The sequence below is a fragment of the Calliopsis andreniformis genome, chromosome 10 (genome assembly GCF_051401765.1).
Source record: "Calliopsis andreniformis isolate RMS-2024a chromosome 10, iyCalAndr_principal, whole genome shotgun sequence".
Classification (NCBI taxonomy): domain Eukaryota; kingdom Metazoa; phylum Arthropoda; class Insecta; order Hymenoptera; family Andrenidae; genus Calliopsis; species Calliopsis andreniformis.
Window position 1 is genome coordinate 18,916,925 of NC_135071.1, and position 17,794 is coordinate 18,934,718.

Genomic DNA, 17,794 nt, shown 5'->3' on the forward strand with positions numbered 1-17,794 from the left:
TACTGTAGAACCAGTCGTGAAAAAAATTCATTAAGCTCCGTACAGCTATTCTATTATTTATAAAAAAAAGAAAACAGTAAGGTGACTTCTGAAACGTTATTTCGAAAGAAATGGACTTGGACTACGTTGCTTATCAGATACAGATTTGACAGCATTGAATTGAAAAGAAAAAGAACTTTTTCAACACCTGTTGAAGTAACACAGCAGTTGTCCACTAACCAAATATTGCTTACCAAGAATGTTCCCAGAAGAATCGCTCGAACTAACAAGTGCAGTGCTTCTAGTGCCTGACCTAAGGAACTCGTAAGAACCATTTCACAGTTAATACTAGGTTATTACATTTGAACTTATTTCAACTTACCTGGTGACTTGGTTACGCGAAGAAGTTGGTAAAGCAGACGACGAGGTCGTGGACCTACCTCGTCGCCCTATTCCTCGAAGAAACGGACTCCTCATAAAACTTGAATTCCACTGTCTTCTATTAGGTTCAAATTCTAAAGAGAGTACGTGAACAGGAACGAAGGAAGAGGGTAAGAATGATTGCTTGGTGCATATTTGATAAAATTGCTACCTACGATTTCTCAAAGTAAATTGCTCCCGCTGTCTAGTTTCATTCCGTTCTCTCGGGGGTTGGAAAAGATTTTCATTCTGCATTACGTTCATATTTGCAATTCAGTCGCGATAAATCTGGATAAATCGTCGCGTGTTGGATGAGGGACGCCGAATTCGAAACTGAATCTACGTAGTGGTGGAGCAGAACAGGCAGCGCCACCTGTGTGCTCGTTGAAATTCAAAAAAAGAGCGGGAATGATGAATAGTAGCGGCGGGTCTTTTAAATTAGCAATATAGAAGATTTATTTACAAATTCGACACCTGCGTCCGTAATAAATGATGCAGAGTTCCGTAATCGCCGGGCTTGCGACACATTCAATAAATAATCACGTTATCACGATTGTTACGAGTTTAAAATAAATATCGCTTTATATCGTTCGGGTCCTTCGCACTCATTTACACGCACACGCACCTATACGCATTTACACATGCTTGTCACGCGCATATACAAGCGTAAAAAGATCGATTGTCAGGCCCGGGGTCATGATTTCAACGATTTTACGGTTACCTCGATCGGTACACAGTACGCAAAAAACAAGAGAAAAAGAGAAAGTGATGAGCGACTCCAATAATTGGAATCTTAAGCTATGTCTCCAGTGAAGTAACAGCAAGGATACTTTTCTCGTTGCTCCTTCAGTGGTGACGTAGCTCTTGAACAAGAAAACCATTCGCTGTGAAAAACCTTTGTGATAAGGCTAAAGCATATAGAAGGGACAAATGATCTTTGATCGATGAATGCCGCGTAGCCTGTGTCGCGATTGCATTCGATCCAGCCTAATCTATTTACTGTAAATCTCTTATAATCGATTATTCAAAAAATACAAACGCCGAGCGTTAAACGCTCGCCCCGTTGCAGTAACACGTTATTAACATCAACGTCCATATCGCTCGACGATTATGTATAATCTAAGGGTACTATGTACAAAAAAGATTGCACACGATCGCAAAGTTACGAGTATGATACGCACGAATAATTGACGCGTAGCGAAACAAATGATTTGTACAAAAGAGAAACACGACTGCGCCGTGGTTCAGCCCTTAGAGAATGAAAGATCAATTTTCTCTAAGGTTTCGGCCGCTGGTTTCACACGTGACTTTCAAGAGGTACTTTAAAGACTTTGGAAGCCAAGCTTGTGTCCGGCAAGGACTGTGGACGAGCGTTGGTTACGTTGAGGACGACGTTGCTTGGTCCACGAAAGCTGACTTCGATTAGAAAGCTAGCATCGGTGAGACCGATGCGACCAGTACTCAGATCTGGCGAACTGGTTCGCAGCTGACTCTTCTTGGGCCTGTACTCATTCTTCACGACCCTCTCGGTTTCGGCTTGCAGTTTGTTATCTAGCCAGTGTACCTTATCAAAATCCTTGGTGCCACCTACAGTATGCCTTCGTTTAATCGATCGCTCTGGCATACCATTCTTACGTTTCAATTTTGTCGCGCTATCTTTCCTAACAGACTGCCGCCTTTTGCTAATATTACACTCCGTCTTCTCCGTTTTCGTCAACGACTCCGATCGCTTCAGTTTACTGTTCGGCGAATCGGACCTCTCTGAATGTTTGTTCAGACTCTCGGATCTTTTCAGTTTGCCGCTCGTGGGGGACGACAATCTTTCGACCGAGTGTTTGTTCAGGCTCTCAGACCTTTTCAATTTCGAGGAAGTGTTCTCGGATTTCTTATTCAGGGACTCTGATCTTTTTAAACGTGATCTCACCTCGGAGCTTGTTAAACTTTCGAATTTTTCTAGCTTGTTCGAATAGTTTGAGTCCATGTCGTGGCGAAAATCTTTTGAATCGTCTGCTGATAGTTTTCCATTCTGAGTTAAGGTTCCTTCCCTTTCAGGCAGCTTGCAGCATTCTTGTGTCTCGTTTGATTCTGAGTTTGATTCAATCGCTTCTTTGCTTGATCGCAACTGTTCCTTCGACTCGATTTTCCTTCGCACGATCGCGCTTCTGTCGTTATCAGGTACGTTGGCGTCCAGTCGATCCACGCTGCTGTTCTCTGTCACTGATGAATCTGTGTCCTTTTCTGGAGCGTCCTGGAAAAAGACAAGAATATTAGTAGATTAAATATTATAGAAGAAACGAGGAGGCTTTCTTTTTCTACTGCACTTACATCCTTCTGACGAGTGACTTGAGGTTTCTCGAGCGTCTTATGCAAGCTCGGATCCCGATAACTTTCAGTCAAAGACTGACCCATAGATTGACCAACAGTCTTTCGCTCGTCCTCTCGCACACCTCGCAGGTTTCTCAAATTTTGGGTCACTGAGACGTCCTCATCGCTGAGAGAAGTGTTCTCTACGTTGGATCCTCGAAGTGTCTGGTTCGTGGAGTTCACCAAGGACCTCCACTTGCGGTCAAACGTGGTCGTCAAGCTGGTTAAAAGATCGCTACCTGTAACCGAACAGCAAGTCGTTTTAATCGACGTCCTCTGGGGTACCCAAACTGTCTGTGAAATGTTCGAATATATTGGAAAACGAACGACTTAACCAAAAGGCACACAAAGCATCGTATCGATGATGGTCAAACGTTCTCGAGACAAACTTGCAGCCGATCGTGTAACAGAAAACGCAAACTGTCTGTGTGATTGAAATGTTCGTTAGAGAGGCATCGATGAGCGAGGCAGCGGCTACAGAGCTATTAACAATGACAATATAAAAACGCATTCTTGCCACAGTGGCAGCTCCAAATCGGTAAGAGCTGTCGCGTGTGCTCGGCCACTTTACCATACTCCTTTCTTCTTGTCCCCTTCAACTTTCCACTGCAAATGCGTTGAGTATTTAGAAAGGTCAAAGTTCATTGCAAGCGGAAGAAACAGTGAAGAAAGAAAGAAGTACAGAGAGAAATAGAGCGTGTGGAGAAGTATGATATTAAACGCAATGTAGAACGAGAGAAAAACAAACAAGAAGCTTAAAAATGTAGGCAACAACGAGCGATGAGATTTTTGCAACTGTGATTATATGTTCTCTTTTAGGAGAGGAAAAGCATTTAGCAAACACACCACGAAGAAGAGATGCACATTACACACACGCAACAAAGAATAATATGCATTCGCGACAAACTGTCGATGAGAAAGCGAACTGGGTTTCGTGTGAGACTCCCATCGAGGTGGTGCAACCCTCGGTGGGAGAAGAACCGATAGGAGCAACTGTTAGCCAGTCAATGAACTGGGTGATTGAGTAACGACCGAACGACGAGTGTGTCGAGTGGATAGAGGATCAAGGAAGGGAGTATCGCTAGCGTGCGCTAGGAACACAATTGATACAAGAAAAGCTGTACGATTTTGTAATCAAATAGTGTTCCTAGTTAGTGTACTAGGCACAGTTAGAAGATAACAGGAAAGGTGATGCAATATTGAGGTGTAGTAAGAAAATGAAGAGAGGTACAATACTCCTGTAGTTCAGTGCACTTACGCTTGGATGTCAAAAGAAAAGAATTCTGTTTCCTGTTCATGCACCGCTGACTGAATATACTCATCAATCTATTTTCATAAATACTTGTTATAACCTTTCAAATATTAAATTAAATAAATTTCTTATAAATGTATAAAAATCCGCAGTCTAGTCATCAGACTTGATGTTGTGGCTTCGCAAGGACTCTTCGAAAGCTGAAAATGAGCTGGTGCCAATAAAAATTTGTTTCGAAGACAGTACTTGGATCCATAAAAGAGTCTCTGCGAAGCCACAACTTCAAGTCTGATGAGAATGTTCAGCCTGCTGTGCATGAATGCCTCAGTAGCTAACGAAGAGTTTTTTCTTCTGTCATTCGATAGCTGGTTTCCTGCTGGCGCAAGTGCATTGAACTCCAGAGGAATGTTGAATTACGATTGTACCTTCTTTCCTCCTCAGTAATCCTCAATATTACATAACTTTCCCAGTTACATTTTGATTGTGCCTAAAAGAAAACGACAATTTGAAAAAGGTGTAAAGCCATTCGTGTGAGCCAGCCGTGTTTCGAATGGTTTAATAGCAGTCGAGCAGCTTGTGACTGGTAGTTCGGTCTGTAGACGAAGGAATTTACCTCGAAGGAATCTGTTTAGAGTCTTGGAAGACAATCCGGCCCCTGAGCCCGACACGCCTCGCGATGACTGTTCGACGGGCTCGATAGACTCAGAGAGTTCGGAGGGCTCCGAGGCCGGTACTCCCGAGGAGGAGGCGACGTGTATCGGTGATCGTCGCGCGCAATCGACGGTATCGGCACCGACCGTGTCCGACACTGACCCTGGCACTTGCATTCGCCCTGGCATCGACATTGGCATTGGCATTGGCATCGGCATTGGCATTGGTATTGGCATTGGCATTGGCATTGGCATTGGTATTGGCATCGACATTGGCGATGGGCCCGATGTCTTCGAGGCGGGGCCAGTGGGGCTTGCGGTACCGTGTAGGTGGGACGATATGTACCACCAGAAACCAGGACTTGCCGTTTGCCTAAGGTGGTCAACGTATTCGCATCGTCATAATCGACACCTCGAGAGTACACGTGCTAACAACTGTTGGCAGTGGCGAACGAGCAAGTGAACAAAAGAGCAACCATCCAACGAACATTATTAGCGAGTCTCCTGCCCCCTTTTCCATCGTCTCGGCCCTCTCCCTTTTCATTCTTCACCTATTACCTTCTTTTTCTGTTTTACTATTACCCTGGAGGGATCTAGTCTCTTGAATGTTTGAAATAAATTGCAGGAGGTGTTGGGGAGAAACAGGAATAAAATATGAGAAATTTTGGTGAACTTCTAAATTCTAGAAGACATTCCCAGATTTAGAGATCAAGATTTCAGGTAAGACTCGTTTGAAGAAAGAGCAGGAGGCAGTCTCGCCAACAAGGCTAAGAGAGTGAGCATCCAAGCGCAAGTGTGTCAAGCTGGTCAACGCTAATCAACGACTCTATCGACTCAATGCTCTCGCGAAATCAACTAAAACACATGCAAATGCCGCGGAAAAGATTGTAATAAAAGTGATGGGTTGGAGACATCGAAGGGCTGAGCTTGGATATGAAAAATCGGGAAATTCTGAGTGTAGGTACGATCCAAGCTTAGCCCAAGAAGAGCTTGAAAATTACAGACATAAATGAAATTGCACATGCACGAAACGAGAATGCAAACAGAAGATCAATGCATTTTCACCACTGATACATGCGATCTTCTCTGCGCATCGTGAAGGTGCCAACCGAAGAGAAAGATCGTGCTTCAACTACAATAAATATGGTGCTTAACGTTCCATCGTTCTACGGTTTCATTACTGATTCGATCTGGCAATCGTATCGCAGAACAGATGAAAAAAAGATAAGAAAAAGTAAATGAACGACGGTCTGTCAGACTGTCAACGAAAGAAAATCTATCTTACATCGGGCAGTTGCGCGTAAAAATCGCTTAGATAATATAGCGAAGAAATGTACCTAGAAAGCTTTTTGTTAATGGTCAAAATCTTCTGTGTCCATTGCAGAAAACAAGATCCGGCTACACTCACCGATCGTCAGAAGCGACGTTACATAGAGAAAGATATAAAAACAATAAATAGATACATAGACGGAATAACAATATAAATTTTATAATTATAACATTAGAAACTGACCACACAATATTCATTTTAGAGGAGAGTATTTTCCCGTGCACTTTTGCATAATTAAATTACATAAATCTCTTCACTTTTTTCTCAAAAGTGGCCAAATATAAAGTACGACAACGACGATGACGACGACGACGATGGCAATAGTGAAAAAGAGAATAACGACGATGACGATGACGACGACAACGACAACAACGAAAACGATAACAACGTTGACAACGACGACGACACAATGATAATGTTACTGACGACGACGACGACGAGAACGATGACACTGACGATCAAAATATTAGAAAAAATATTTAATCAGTAAATACTAACCATCATCCGAGACATCGCTGGAAAGTGGCTTTCGTTGTTGCTGGATTGGCGATGATTCAGAAACGTCATGTGTCTCGTGTAGGGAATCCAAGCTGCCATAACGAACGGGTGGCAATGTCGAAGTTATCGACTACAAATGGAAATAAGAAACATGTATTAAGAAGCTAGATCTAAATACAAGCTTTCACACTTACCTCTTGATCAGTCTTTAATTTCTTTATAATAGTATCTGTAGTATTTTCTGGAGGGAGGATTGAGGTAGACTCGTCCGCGAGCTGAGAAACTCGTCTAACATTAGTAGGCTGCTGCTGTACGGCTATCGAAAGAGGCGGAAGTCTTGTAGACGTACGAGATCCTATATCCATGAAGGATTTATCAGCAAGCCTATCATTAAAGGCAGAAAGTCTAGAACCCGAAGAGAGATAATTCGGCGTCACAGTAGTGTCAACTATATTATCCAGTAGATCATCATTTTCCATTTCACGTTTCGCTAGCTGCCACTCCATTTCAATTCTTCTACGTTCCTCTTCCCTCTTTTCGGCCTCGCGCCTCTGTCGATTCTGATCCCTCTGCAGCATCGCCTTAGTTTCCTGTTCGAACCTTCTTATTCGTTCTTGGGTGGTTGCACTCAATCCAGCGTACGTTCTTATCGCGACTTCGTCGTTGCTCTGTTTTGTATCGTTCGAAGCGCTGGACAGCGTCGAACTTGCATCGAAGCTCAAGCCAGTCTCGCTAGAGAGTCGCGAGGACTCAGAAGCCGACGAGACGGCCGAGCGATGAGTCGGTTGAATCGATTGAATCGACTCGACTGCCGGCTGATTCGCGTACTGCCTCGATCTATCCGAAAGTACGCCATCGTTGCTGCTGATGTCGGTTGCATGCTCGTTGACACAGTTAGAGATTCCACCGTTGCCAACAGTCGAAACGTTACCCATAACGCCTGAATCTATGGACGGAGCTCGATCGGATCGATCGGCAGAACGGCCTGATTGATTCTTGTTTTCGTGCATTAAGACTATTTCGCTGACGGAACACTGTCGCTCATTCAGGGCCATGCTTCGTCGGTTTGGCAAGCCTTCTGCCTCTTGTTTCACCTTCAACTGGATTAGAGAATCATGGATAATCTGATTTTGTATAAAGTACAAGTAGTGTATATTTGATAATCTACGAACCTTATCGATATCGTGGTGACTCTCGTTATCCGTTTCATCTTGCCCTTTTCTTCTCCTCTGAATTTTGCGATTAGCTGCAGATATGATGGACGAAACAATATCCTTGGCAGAAGCCATTTCACGAACTCCTGTTAGAGTAAGATATCACACAAATAAACGACTAATAGAGAAACAACTTGAGAAGATCAGTAAAGTATTTTAACGTTGAATCGTACCTTCAACTTTCTGAATATTGTTCAGCAAAAGATTATGATTATTGCTCGGGGTTGTATCGATTTCGCTATTATCAGCTGGAAGGCTAAGATTCACGCTTAGCCTACTCAGATCATCTAGATCATCGTCCGAAAAGAACCAATCAACCTGCGATGCAATCCAATAATTAATATCAATGTTTTTCATGCTTTCCGTGCTTTCATACGTACATTGTTTAACAAGCTCTCAACAATCCGACACTGATGTGACATATCAGTAACCATAGTGACCATATTGTCCCTCGAACCGCTAGCTCGAACCAGAGTAGGGCCAAACACTATGGCAAGATTCTTCGCTTCCATTTTATTAACTTCGCTATGCTCGACTATTTTCTTCAAATGTAGCATTAAAAATTTAAGAGTCTCAAAATGATGTTCCGGAAGGTCCCTGAGCAACTTTCGTATTGTTGTCATCCTCCTTTGCGGATCTTCTACTTTATCAGCGTCGATGAACATAGGGTACAATTCTGCAGTAAGTAGAGAATCGGGAAGTTGGCGGAAAAAGGATTTTAGAAGAGATGATATCACGTTTACATCGCTCCATCTAGAGTCCTAAAAAATTGTCAAACAAAAAATTCAGGAATCGAATAATTTCAAAAAATTCTTAAGAATGAAATAACGAGATGAAAGTAGGCCTCTACCTGACGATCGATATTTTCAAATCCTTTATTGACACTTTCAGTCAAGTGTGAAATAGCGGCAGTGTTACCAGGTACTCTGTAAATACCAACAACTTCGAGGCCTCTAGCTTCGACGATACGCGTACACATCTCAACGATCAGTGGCACGTATTCCGAAAACGATGACTACACACAATACAGAAATAGCAAATCACCACATCATTCACCTATGCATGAATAAAATTATGCATGTCTATAATTACCGGTGGACAGAGTTCCAGTGGCACCTTAAAAGTGGCGCCTTCAGGCGGTAGCTGCGTCGTTGGCGAAGAGGGTGGCCCAGTCTGTCCATGCATTCTTCTGAGCTGTTTCGCGACTCTGCCTTTCCACGTTTTTGTTTTTGGAGAAACTAAACTTTCAATTGTTTGACTCGGCTTGCGCGTCTTGTTTATCGGCGACTGACCAGTCGGAGATCTATTCCTGAAGGAAGTTAGCTTTTTGATACCTTTGTGTCCTGGAAGAGGACTCAACCTTTGCCCTGCGCCGTTCGATACCGACACAGTGCCACTTGTTACTGTCTGACAGGTTGTGGGACTACTGGTAGGACCTGGAGCTTGAGGCACAGCCTGCTGTTTCAGTGTGCTATTGTATGTATTCTCCTGCAGCGAAATATGATCGTGAATGAAGGTAGAAAGGAAAGGAGTGTTGATTGCGAATAATAAAATAGTAGATTAAACTCACCGACGGCTTGTCAGCGGAAGCATGCTCGTGCAACGCTCGCAACCACAGCGCCATGGACGCAGCATCTTCGGTTTGTAAAAGAACCTCTGCACTCGGATTCGCTAATCGTAGGACGTGTTTACGTTTCGTGTAATCTTCCGCAATATCTACTAAGGAACATCTCACATCCACGCATTGTGTCACGTTTTCGCCATCATTAGCCAACGAAGGAACCTTCGAGGAACGTCCAATGATTAACGATAAAATACAGATAAGATCGTATCAGCAATTAAGGAGTGTGGCTTACCTGATTTTGACGATCCTTGTAAAAGAAGAGAATCGGTCCTCGAAGAACGCCCCACACCTGTTTCCACGAGCGGTCAGAAGATCGCTGGAATGAAATAGTAAAGTAGGCATTAACATATCGCCTAGACGAGGGAGATTCTTAAGTCTGCTTACCTTGCCATCAAGTACTGTGAACTTAACATGCAAAAGACCCTCTCGTTCGACCTGTTCAATATCTTTCACCATACCAGACGCCCCTTCTCGTCCAGCACAAGCATTGTTGCTGAAAAAATGGAAGGCATTTTGAAGATATAAAATACAATTGCACATATCTTGTGTCTTATTTGTGATTACTAGACTGATTATTTATGCAATTATGGAGAACTGAAATCTGCGCAAAAAGTTCTGTTTAGTTTCCATTAAAAATAAGAAATTGCATAAATATCCGCACTCTAGTGATAACTCAGTTACACTATCAGTCGAAGAGACTTCCCTCGTTCGACCAAAATAACTGATGATCAGTGGGAAAGGAGCTCACATTCCGCTAGCTTCAAGACAACTCTTTCCCTTCGTTGACACCTCCAATCGCAGGAGTGTGCAATCGAAGCCACGATACTTACTATCGGTTACAAACACATACAGCGAAATACGGGAAGACATATACTAACTCGAATCTACAAACGCGAACGGTTAGTCAGAGAAGGCGAAGCGGTTAACCTGGCGTTTATGGGGAGGAAGACGAAGGAAGATCGTTTGATTAATAATAGAGTGACGACAATGACAAGAACGAGGTGGCACGAGAAGAACGATTGCGGCGGTAACAACAACGCGAATACAAGAAAAAAATGTTCGAAAAAATAGTATGCAGCATCTTCGTGCTCAATATGTACTATTCTCACCGATAAATATTTCTGTTTAAGGATGCAGACTGAGTCATGTCCTCGAAGATGCGTCGTAGCGATGCTATATCGTTTGGAAACAGCGGTAGTCGCCACCTTTTATGAATGCTGAAAATATGGATGGAGGCAGAACTTGATGTATACTCGCGACAAGTAACTACACAACGGATTCACCTCACATCACCGCACACGAAAGGGAGCACGCGATACAAGAGGCACCTAGAGAGAACCATCATTTTTGGCTTTATAATTTTTAACTCACCCTCTGGAAGCGTGAATGGGCTCCGAATCGCTTAATTCTAAATCACTGTCGACGTGCATTCGCTCGCCCCAAGTTGCCTTTAAATACGAGACCCTTCTTGTCGCACGATCCTCATCCGCTGAAAAAAGAACAAAAAATACAAGCTTCGAGTTAAGCATTTAGAGAAAGATCTTAAGATTTATAACTGGTCAAAAACTCTTACCAATCTGCGTGTTCTTCGGGCGCCTGAACACAACTCCGTTACTATGCACAGTGTCGTCTGTCATCGTACCTTCGAATCATTAAATTCTCATTAGCGGCCTGCAAGAAAATATGTCAAAAATTCGAAGGATAAAACGTAGACTAACCACTTTCAGTTTCAATGCCTTGCACATAACTATCATGTCGTTTAGATCCCCTCTCCATAGTCTTGTCATCGCCAACAGAACTCGTAGTGTCAATGTACGACGAACTGTCATTCTCAGTTTGCTTCCTTTCGCTGTCTTCCTGACGCTGCAGCCACTCGTGCCTAAGACTCTGCGAGTTGACACTCGATGACTCCCAAGACTCTGCACTATTGCTACGAATCCTGGATCGTGCGACCTCGTCGTCTGTGACCCTCATGTTCTCTGTCAAAGGCCACACAAAACCAATGAATAACTTTTGGCTTAAAATTCGTTCGATGTACACAAACATCGACAATATCGACATGTGCCGACGAGACAGTTCATCGTGCTTCGCCAGAGCAAAGCTACAACATTAAAGGCTGTGCGAACGTTAAAGAACGCGAGAGATTAGGAGGACAAGAAGAAGGGAGGAAGGGACGTTTCTGGAAACACAACACTTATCTAACTCGCCTCTCTTTTTTTCTACCTTCGATCGGCTTATAGTCGGTGGGTGGTTCACAATGAATGCGTCTGCTTCCTATGGGTATTACTCTGTTTCCCTTTAATCCATTACCTAGATGTTTAGAGTAACAGTATTAAGGACAGATGCTATTCCATCGAATGTCTAGAGTCTAGAATTCTAACAGGGACTGAGTTATTCGAACCTATCTAATATGAATCGTACAATAGAGAGGAAAGGTATAAGAAAAATTCCCCATAAACAAAAGAGGAAACTCACCAGTATCCAGAGACTTGGTCTCCCTCCCAGGAATGGGCATCCTTCTGGGTTCCTGAGCTTCAGCTTTCGACTCGAACTCCCTCTTTCGAACAGCAACATTTGGTACGCTACGTTTATTCGACAATCTCGACAGCTCGCTCTTGTAAAGATTAGTTCGATCCCCAGTCGGTTCATCGTCATCACTGAGCAAGCGACCTGACTCAAACTGCTTCGCGCGCTTGGACACAATCTGCAGACCCTGGGGAAGCGTTGGGAACTTATCATTAGCCTTCTTATCGGGTCCTGGAGAAGATGGAAGAGAAGAAGCTCCGTTTCTTGTATCCTGTCGTTCACTTGAAAGCAGGGCCGTTGCATTGCTGATGTTCTCGTGTATCCTTGATAAAGTTCCAACGAAGCTTGATTTGCCAGAGTTTCGATGCAATTGCTGCTGATGCCTATCAATATTTTCTTTCATTTCAGAGTTCTCGCGATGATCATCGTAGAGGGAAGGCGAACACAGTCGATCAGTGATAGTCTGCTGCAGTCGTGGATCATCCAACGAACGATTCATCTTGGTGGACTCCTCGAGCAGATCGTTTCGAGAATTAGAATATTCAGCTTCACTAACTGGGTCACTCTGAAGCCTCTGCAAAGTCTGATTAGAAGCTGGGGATGATTTATCTAAACCCATCTTCGCTGCAAAATTCTTCTCATGACTTCCTCTAGAAGCAGGGGACTGTTGATCCTGCTTGAGTTCATTCGGTGGCCAGATCTGCTTTTGAAGTTTCTGTGGCCTGGCGTAAAACTCACGAGGAATTGCAGTAGATCCATTGCTCCTCACAGGAGACCCTGACCTCTCCTCTGGTAGAAACCATCCAATCGGATGACTGGGCCTTCTCAGGAATTCCTCCTTCTGTTCAAAGCTCTTACGAAGCCTCGTCATGATAACAGAATCATCGATACTAGAACGATCATCACCATTCCCATTCCCGCTTCTACTTCCATTTGAGCCTCCGCGTCTTCCTTCACTCCTGTTCTCATTACCTCCATTTCCAAATCGAAGAGAAGTAGAATCATAAGCAGAAGGATCGTCAGTGCGTAATGGAGAACTGTCCCTCCCAGAATCAATGCTAAATCTGGATCCAGGAGCGCAAGATCGCAGGGCGTCCGTGCTGGCATAGCTGGCTGCGTCGAAATTGTTTATCGTCGAGCTGCCAGTGCTCCCTTCACTAGCGCGCCGCGAGGTGACTCTCCTCATCGCGGGCCGATAAATAGGTACCTGAGGTTCTGCTCTGGACAGAGGGTATCGCGTTAAGCACGGCTGCTGAAGGGATTGATAATACTGTTGACGTTGGTGCTCTTCAATACTTGTTCGATTCGGTTCTCCAAACCGAACTCTCTCATATATTGGATCTTTGATTCTGTCATAAATCTGTTCGCTATTCGTCCTTGAGTAAATGGACTCAGGACGTGTCCTATCATAAACATCGTACCTATCAGCCCTCGAATCCGACTGCATTGACCTCTCGCACTGCATGCCAGGTGAACTTAAGCTATCTTTTGCACACGATTGTTGCTGGCTCCTTAATCGTACCTTCTCCTCGATGGGTTCATAGCGGCCAGGGACCTTCTGAAACGGTTTGCATCGATGCATCGTAGCCTTCGCCAGCGTCGTCGTCGTCGCCGTGGCTGTCGCCGAAGGTGGTGGCGACGGAGAAGACGACGTCGACGATTCTGATTGCAATTGCGACTGGGTTTTGTTCATATTTGTTCGTACTAGTTGCTGGTTTTCCTTGAATTCCTGATAAGGGATGGTATCCTCAAGTAACTCAGCTTGGGAGCTCGAAACAGGCATGGAACTCGAGCCAGAGCAAACCCAAGATTGCCTTGTCCTAGGTGATAAACCAGGAATCATGCTGACGGACCGACGTTGTCTCTGACTGCTCCTGTCTGGAGAACGTAGTCGCGGCCGCTGATTCGTCTCGGGATTGTGAGCGGTTTCACCGAAATACTTCTGCAGAATGTCGTCCTCTTTGGAGACCACGAGGAGACGCAACCAAGGCCCTGCTTGCTGGATTCGTTGAACCACTTTGGCGTACTGTTCGCCTCGTGTTGGTTTACCATCGACAGAGACTACTCGATCTCCAGTGCGTAATCCTGCTTCAGCTGCCGGCGAATTAGCGCGCACCTGTTTCACGAATATTGTGTCCATCGGTTCCTCGATCCTCGTTCGTTCATGTCCAGGCAACATCTAAAGGAGAAATTGATATTTGTCTATAGAAGAAGCCTATAACAATAGCTGGAGTTATTTGGATCGAACGCTTACGCAACAGGATTCGGGGGGATAGACAATGAAATGACGAAGAGTGAAACCAAATCCAGTCTCGCCACGACGTAACAACAAAGTTCGTGGTCCACGAGGCGGAGAATCGTCCCTTTGTCCGCTCCCGATTCGAGCTATCGTTCCACCGATCGCTCCCACCCCTGGGTTTGCTACTGTTGTCGTTGATGTCGTTGGTGCTGGGGGTGGAGGTGAACCGTGTTCTATCTGAAACAATTTTTACTCGTCAGTCATATTTCTCTTCATACAATTCTATGGAACTCTTTTGTCTATTCTTGTCGATTGTTCTCTTTTTCATGGTACCCAGAAAGGGATGCAAGGATGAAACAAATTGACGAGAATAGATTATTTTCTTTTCTTTTGTTAGAAATCAAAAAGGCTGTAAGTGCCAAAGTTAAAGTTCTGAGGAAAACAATTTACTGATATTGGCCTTTATATAAACATTCTTTTTATGAGGAAAAAAACCAATTCTTTCTTTAAATGGCATTTACAGACTTGTTTATTTCCACTTTTCAATTATTCTAGATGCAATGTACCGATTAACATCAATGGAATCAGAACCTGTACTTTTTTTGGTGAACAGAGTCGAGTGGGGAAGAAAGCAAACGAAAACTGATGCAGATCTGTACGACTTAATGATGCTAAGGGAAAAGTATGAGAGTAACAGAGTTTTAATCGTGTGGAAAAAGGTTCAGGTGGTTTCAAAATCGAAATCAAGGCGGTCTTGTTGATTCAATCATTTAGGTTTCGTCCCTCTCGACCCGTTTCGCCTCAAGAGAGCAGGTCTCCCGGTTTCGTTCACTAAAATAAACCGAATCGAAGTTTGGCACGATCATTTAGTTTTACGTACCGTGTGCGCCTGCCCAACAAACCCTTGGGAATTATTTCGGTCCTCAGCCATCGTGCTATCCCCTAAAAATGACCAATAATTTAATATAATTATAAAATAAGATTATTATAAAGGTCTGCCTTCGATTGGCGGAACTGGGGACTTGGATTCGACCACTAGAGTGTCATGAGACACTGCGTTCGAATTCGTGACATTCGTTCAGTGGTCCTACTAATGCAAAGTGTTTGTATGAATATATATATATAAACGTCTGTTATATTTATAACGTTATGTCGAATTTCTGTCTCGTCTAACACATACATATGGCTGTAATTAAATACACCCATATGTGTCTGTATATGTATATATATACATATAATACATATATATATACGTACACCCGTCGAAAGGTTGAATGAACTATTCTACTTTCTCTGCAACTCGACATACTTTCTTGATATTCGCGACGACTCCAGATAATATTTTCCAAATTTCTTTCTGCAGTTTCATTTATTTTTGCCATCGTGCGAAAAGAAGAATTCTACGATAGCTTCAACTCTCTTCTATTCCCTGAATAACAGTTTCCACGAATAGTCGGATGCTTCAACGAAGAAACAAAAAGAAACAGAACGTGGAAAGCTACGCGTTCCTTGCATGCGCCTAAATATTTCCTACATCTCCAATAGATTTTCCGACTTGTATGCAAATAGAATACGAAGAAACGCTGCCGTTTATCGTCTTCTGAATATAAATGTCTGGTAACAGTACTAGCCAAGATTCTGCTGTGCTCTTGTCGTTAATACAGAGAATAATCGAAGATCGTGGATATCAGATATCATGGATAATTATGTCTCAGTTAATCGAGACTCTACTCTATTCAGAAGCAAAAAAATTGTGTTGGCTGATATCTCCATCTCACGTAGCACCTATGCTCTCAACTTTCTCTCTCCTTGCTTTCTCTGTTCCACGCGTTTCGCGGCGCCGGAAAATAACGAAGGGACGAAAGGGGAGGCGTCATTGTTTCTCTTCCGCTACCACAGCTTGTGGAAAAGATTACGTAGTTCTGCGCGCAATAGCGACTCTTTTGAAACGGCTAAATATAAACGGGGTTCCGTCTACCATCGGTATCGCGGCTACCGAAATACACCTGACTCTACGCTTTTCCGTTCGCTTCGTTGTTCGCCGATGACGAAATCGCGAAAATCACGTTTCACCGCGACTCCCAGACGTCTCGATATCGCTACACGCGACAGGCGATTTACGTAATTCCTCTGCCTTTTTTCCTGCCTCAGCAAAACTGATCCCGTGCTCTGAATCAATTTCAAGAAATACAGCGATCGAATTGCGTTATCTTCCAGCGATAAGCCGACGATAATTCAGCGTAAACCTCCAATCAATCCTCAGTATATCTTATTTCTTTTTTTAAGGAAATTCGAAAAATTTGTTTGCAATATCTGTGCACGTGTTTTCGTCGTTTTGGAGACCTAGGCAAAAAGGGAGGACTACTTATTAATTTGATTTAGAAATTGGGTAAAAAATATAGAGGTATTTTATAAAAAACAAAGCTGCCAAATGTGAAGCTAGTTGGATGAACTGTTTTGAGGATCTGCTGGTTTCCATCTGACAAGATCCTAACATGGCAGTGGATAATGTATCACTCTTCCATCTCGTTAATTTAAGTAATAAAAACTGTGAAAAAATAAGATTGGAATGTTACTTGAAGTAACCTCAAACAATCCTGATATTTTATTCAATAAATGTCATACGACAGAAGTTATAAATTTACCTATGCTTCTAGACCTTCAAGGTGCTACACCTTCTGAAAAATTAAGAAGTCTGTAGTTTGACATCACGTCTACTAAACAAATAAGGAACAATAGTGAATGATTAATGAATTGCAATCAAAGAACGACTCGAATTTCATCCGTAATTTGTTCACCGAATAAAACTGTACTCCAAGGTCCCTCAACACTGCAAAAAGAACAGAAAACGAGAATAAATAAATTGAATAAAAGAAGCAAGGTTTTTACCAAAAATGAAACTACTGTCATTTTAACCCTGCCGTACGGTTTTCGTTACTCCGAACATTTCTTCCATCCATCACTATTCTATCATTATAATCTCTTTCCTTTACAGCTTAACCATTTGAAATCCTACATATTTCTAAAAAATTGCAAATGGGTCATTTTGACCCATCCGGTCTCGTTGAAACAAGCCGGACGCGCGCGCGCGTAAGAAAGTCAAAGACGAGAAAAAGGAGGGAGGATCTCGGTGGGAGAAAATGAAAGAGCAAAAACGGGATTGCAGCTACGTCGGGTACACACCTCTGCTAGGAAGTGTTGCGCGTCGAGTGTTCGCAGCGCCTCCGTCGTTGGCTGTTCTTCCGCGATGCAGCGACAAATGATCTACTCTGATGAAATTCCACTCGTTCCTTCGCCCTTCCCTGGAAAATTCATCCAGACGAGCCAAAGAAAACTGCCCCCGATACTCGTCCCGTGTCCCTTCGCCCACCGTAGAATAAAGTCTCTCGGCGGCTGGTTCTTTCCCTCGAGAGCATAATCAACGAGCTCTTCCAACGAGCAATCGGGCCAATCCTTACTCTAAAGCCTTTCTTGAACAACACATGGCTCCTAAAGGAACCGCTCGTGCAGAGGAACGAGCACGCTCGCGAACCAAGTACTCATCTACGATCACTTTGACACTAGTTTGACCAGCCTGACTCTCGAGCTTAAGTCGAGGGAATAAATAGCAGGTCGAAGGCGACACTCACGTCAATCGAATCGACGCTACAGTTCACCTGCACGGGTCAGCTTGAGCTTCCACTCCTACCTTCTGTTCT

At 43.5% G+C, this 17,794-nt stretch overlaps 1 protein-coding gene across 6 annotated transcripts; it reads right to left on the bottom strand.

Annotated features, from left to right (window-relative positions):
• Positions 1-1,696: 1,696 nt before the first annotated feature.
• Rhogap19d (Rho GTPase activating protein at 19D) lies at positions 1,697-17,410 on the bottom strand. Of its 6 annotated transcripts, XM_076388170.1 has the most exons (23): positions 17,280-17,410; positions 14,977-15,038; positions 14,112-14,333; positions 11,807-14,036; positions 11,555-11,641; positions 11,050-11,310; positions 10,905-10,973; positions 10,703-10,820; positions 10,441-10,548; positions 9,716-9,824; positions 9,564-9,647; positions 9,278-9,490; positions 8,800-9,195; positions 8,558-8,722; positions 8,088-8,468; positions 7,881-8,025; positions 7,666-7,793; positions 6,688-7,593; positions 6,494-6,623; positions 6,003-6,063; positions 4,629-5,038; positions 2,725-3,002; positions 1,697-2,647 (listed from the first exon to the last, which is right to left on the bottom strand). In XM_076388170.1, the coding sequence occupies exons 2-23, from the start codon at positions 15,025-15,027 to the stop codon at positions 1,697-1,699; spliced, it is 7,503 nt and encodes a 2,500-aa protein (XP_076244285.1). In that variant the 5' UTR covers positions 15,028-15,038; positions 17,280-17,410. The 6 variants fall into 6 exon arrangements, with proteins under 6 accessions (XP_076244285.1, XP_076244286.1, XP_076244287.1 ...); XM_076388171.1 differs by lacking the exon at positions 11,555-11,641; XM_076388172.1 differs by lacking the exon at positions 10,441-10,548.
• Between the last annotated feature and the right edge of the window lie 384 nt (positions 17,411-17,794).

Bases quoted from the DNA above. Each gene is read 5' to 3' on its own strand.
- Rhogap19d (XM_076388170.1), bottom strand. From the start codon at position 15,027: ATGGCTGAGGACCGAAATAATTCCCAAGGGTTTGTTGGGCAGGCGCAC. The intron at 10,974-11,049 runs GTTAGTCTACGT...AATGATTCGAAG, and splicing joins AGGCATTGAAACTGAAAGTG to GTACGATGACAGACGACACT. The intron at 10,549-10,702 runs GTGAGTTAAAAA...CCATATTTTCAG, and splicing joins CCCATTCACGCTTCCAGAGG to CATTCATAAAAGGTGGCGAC.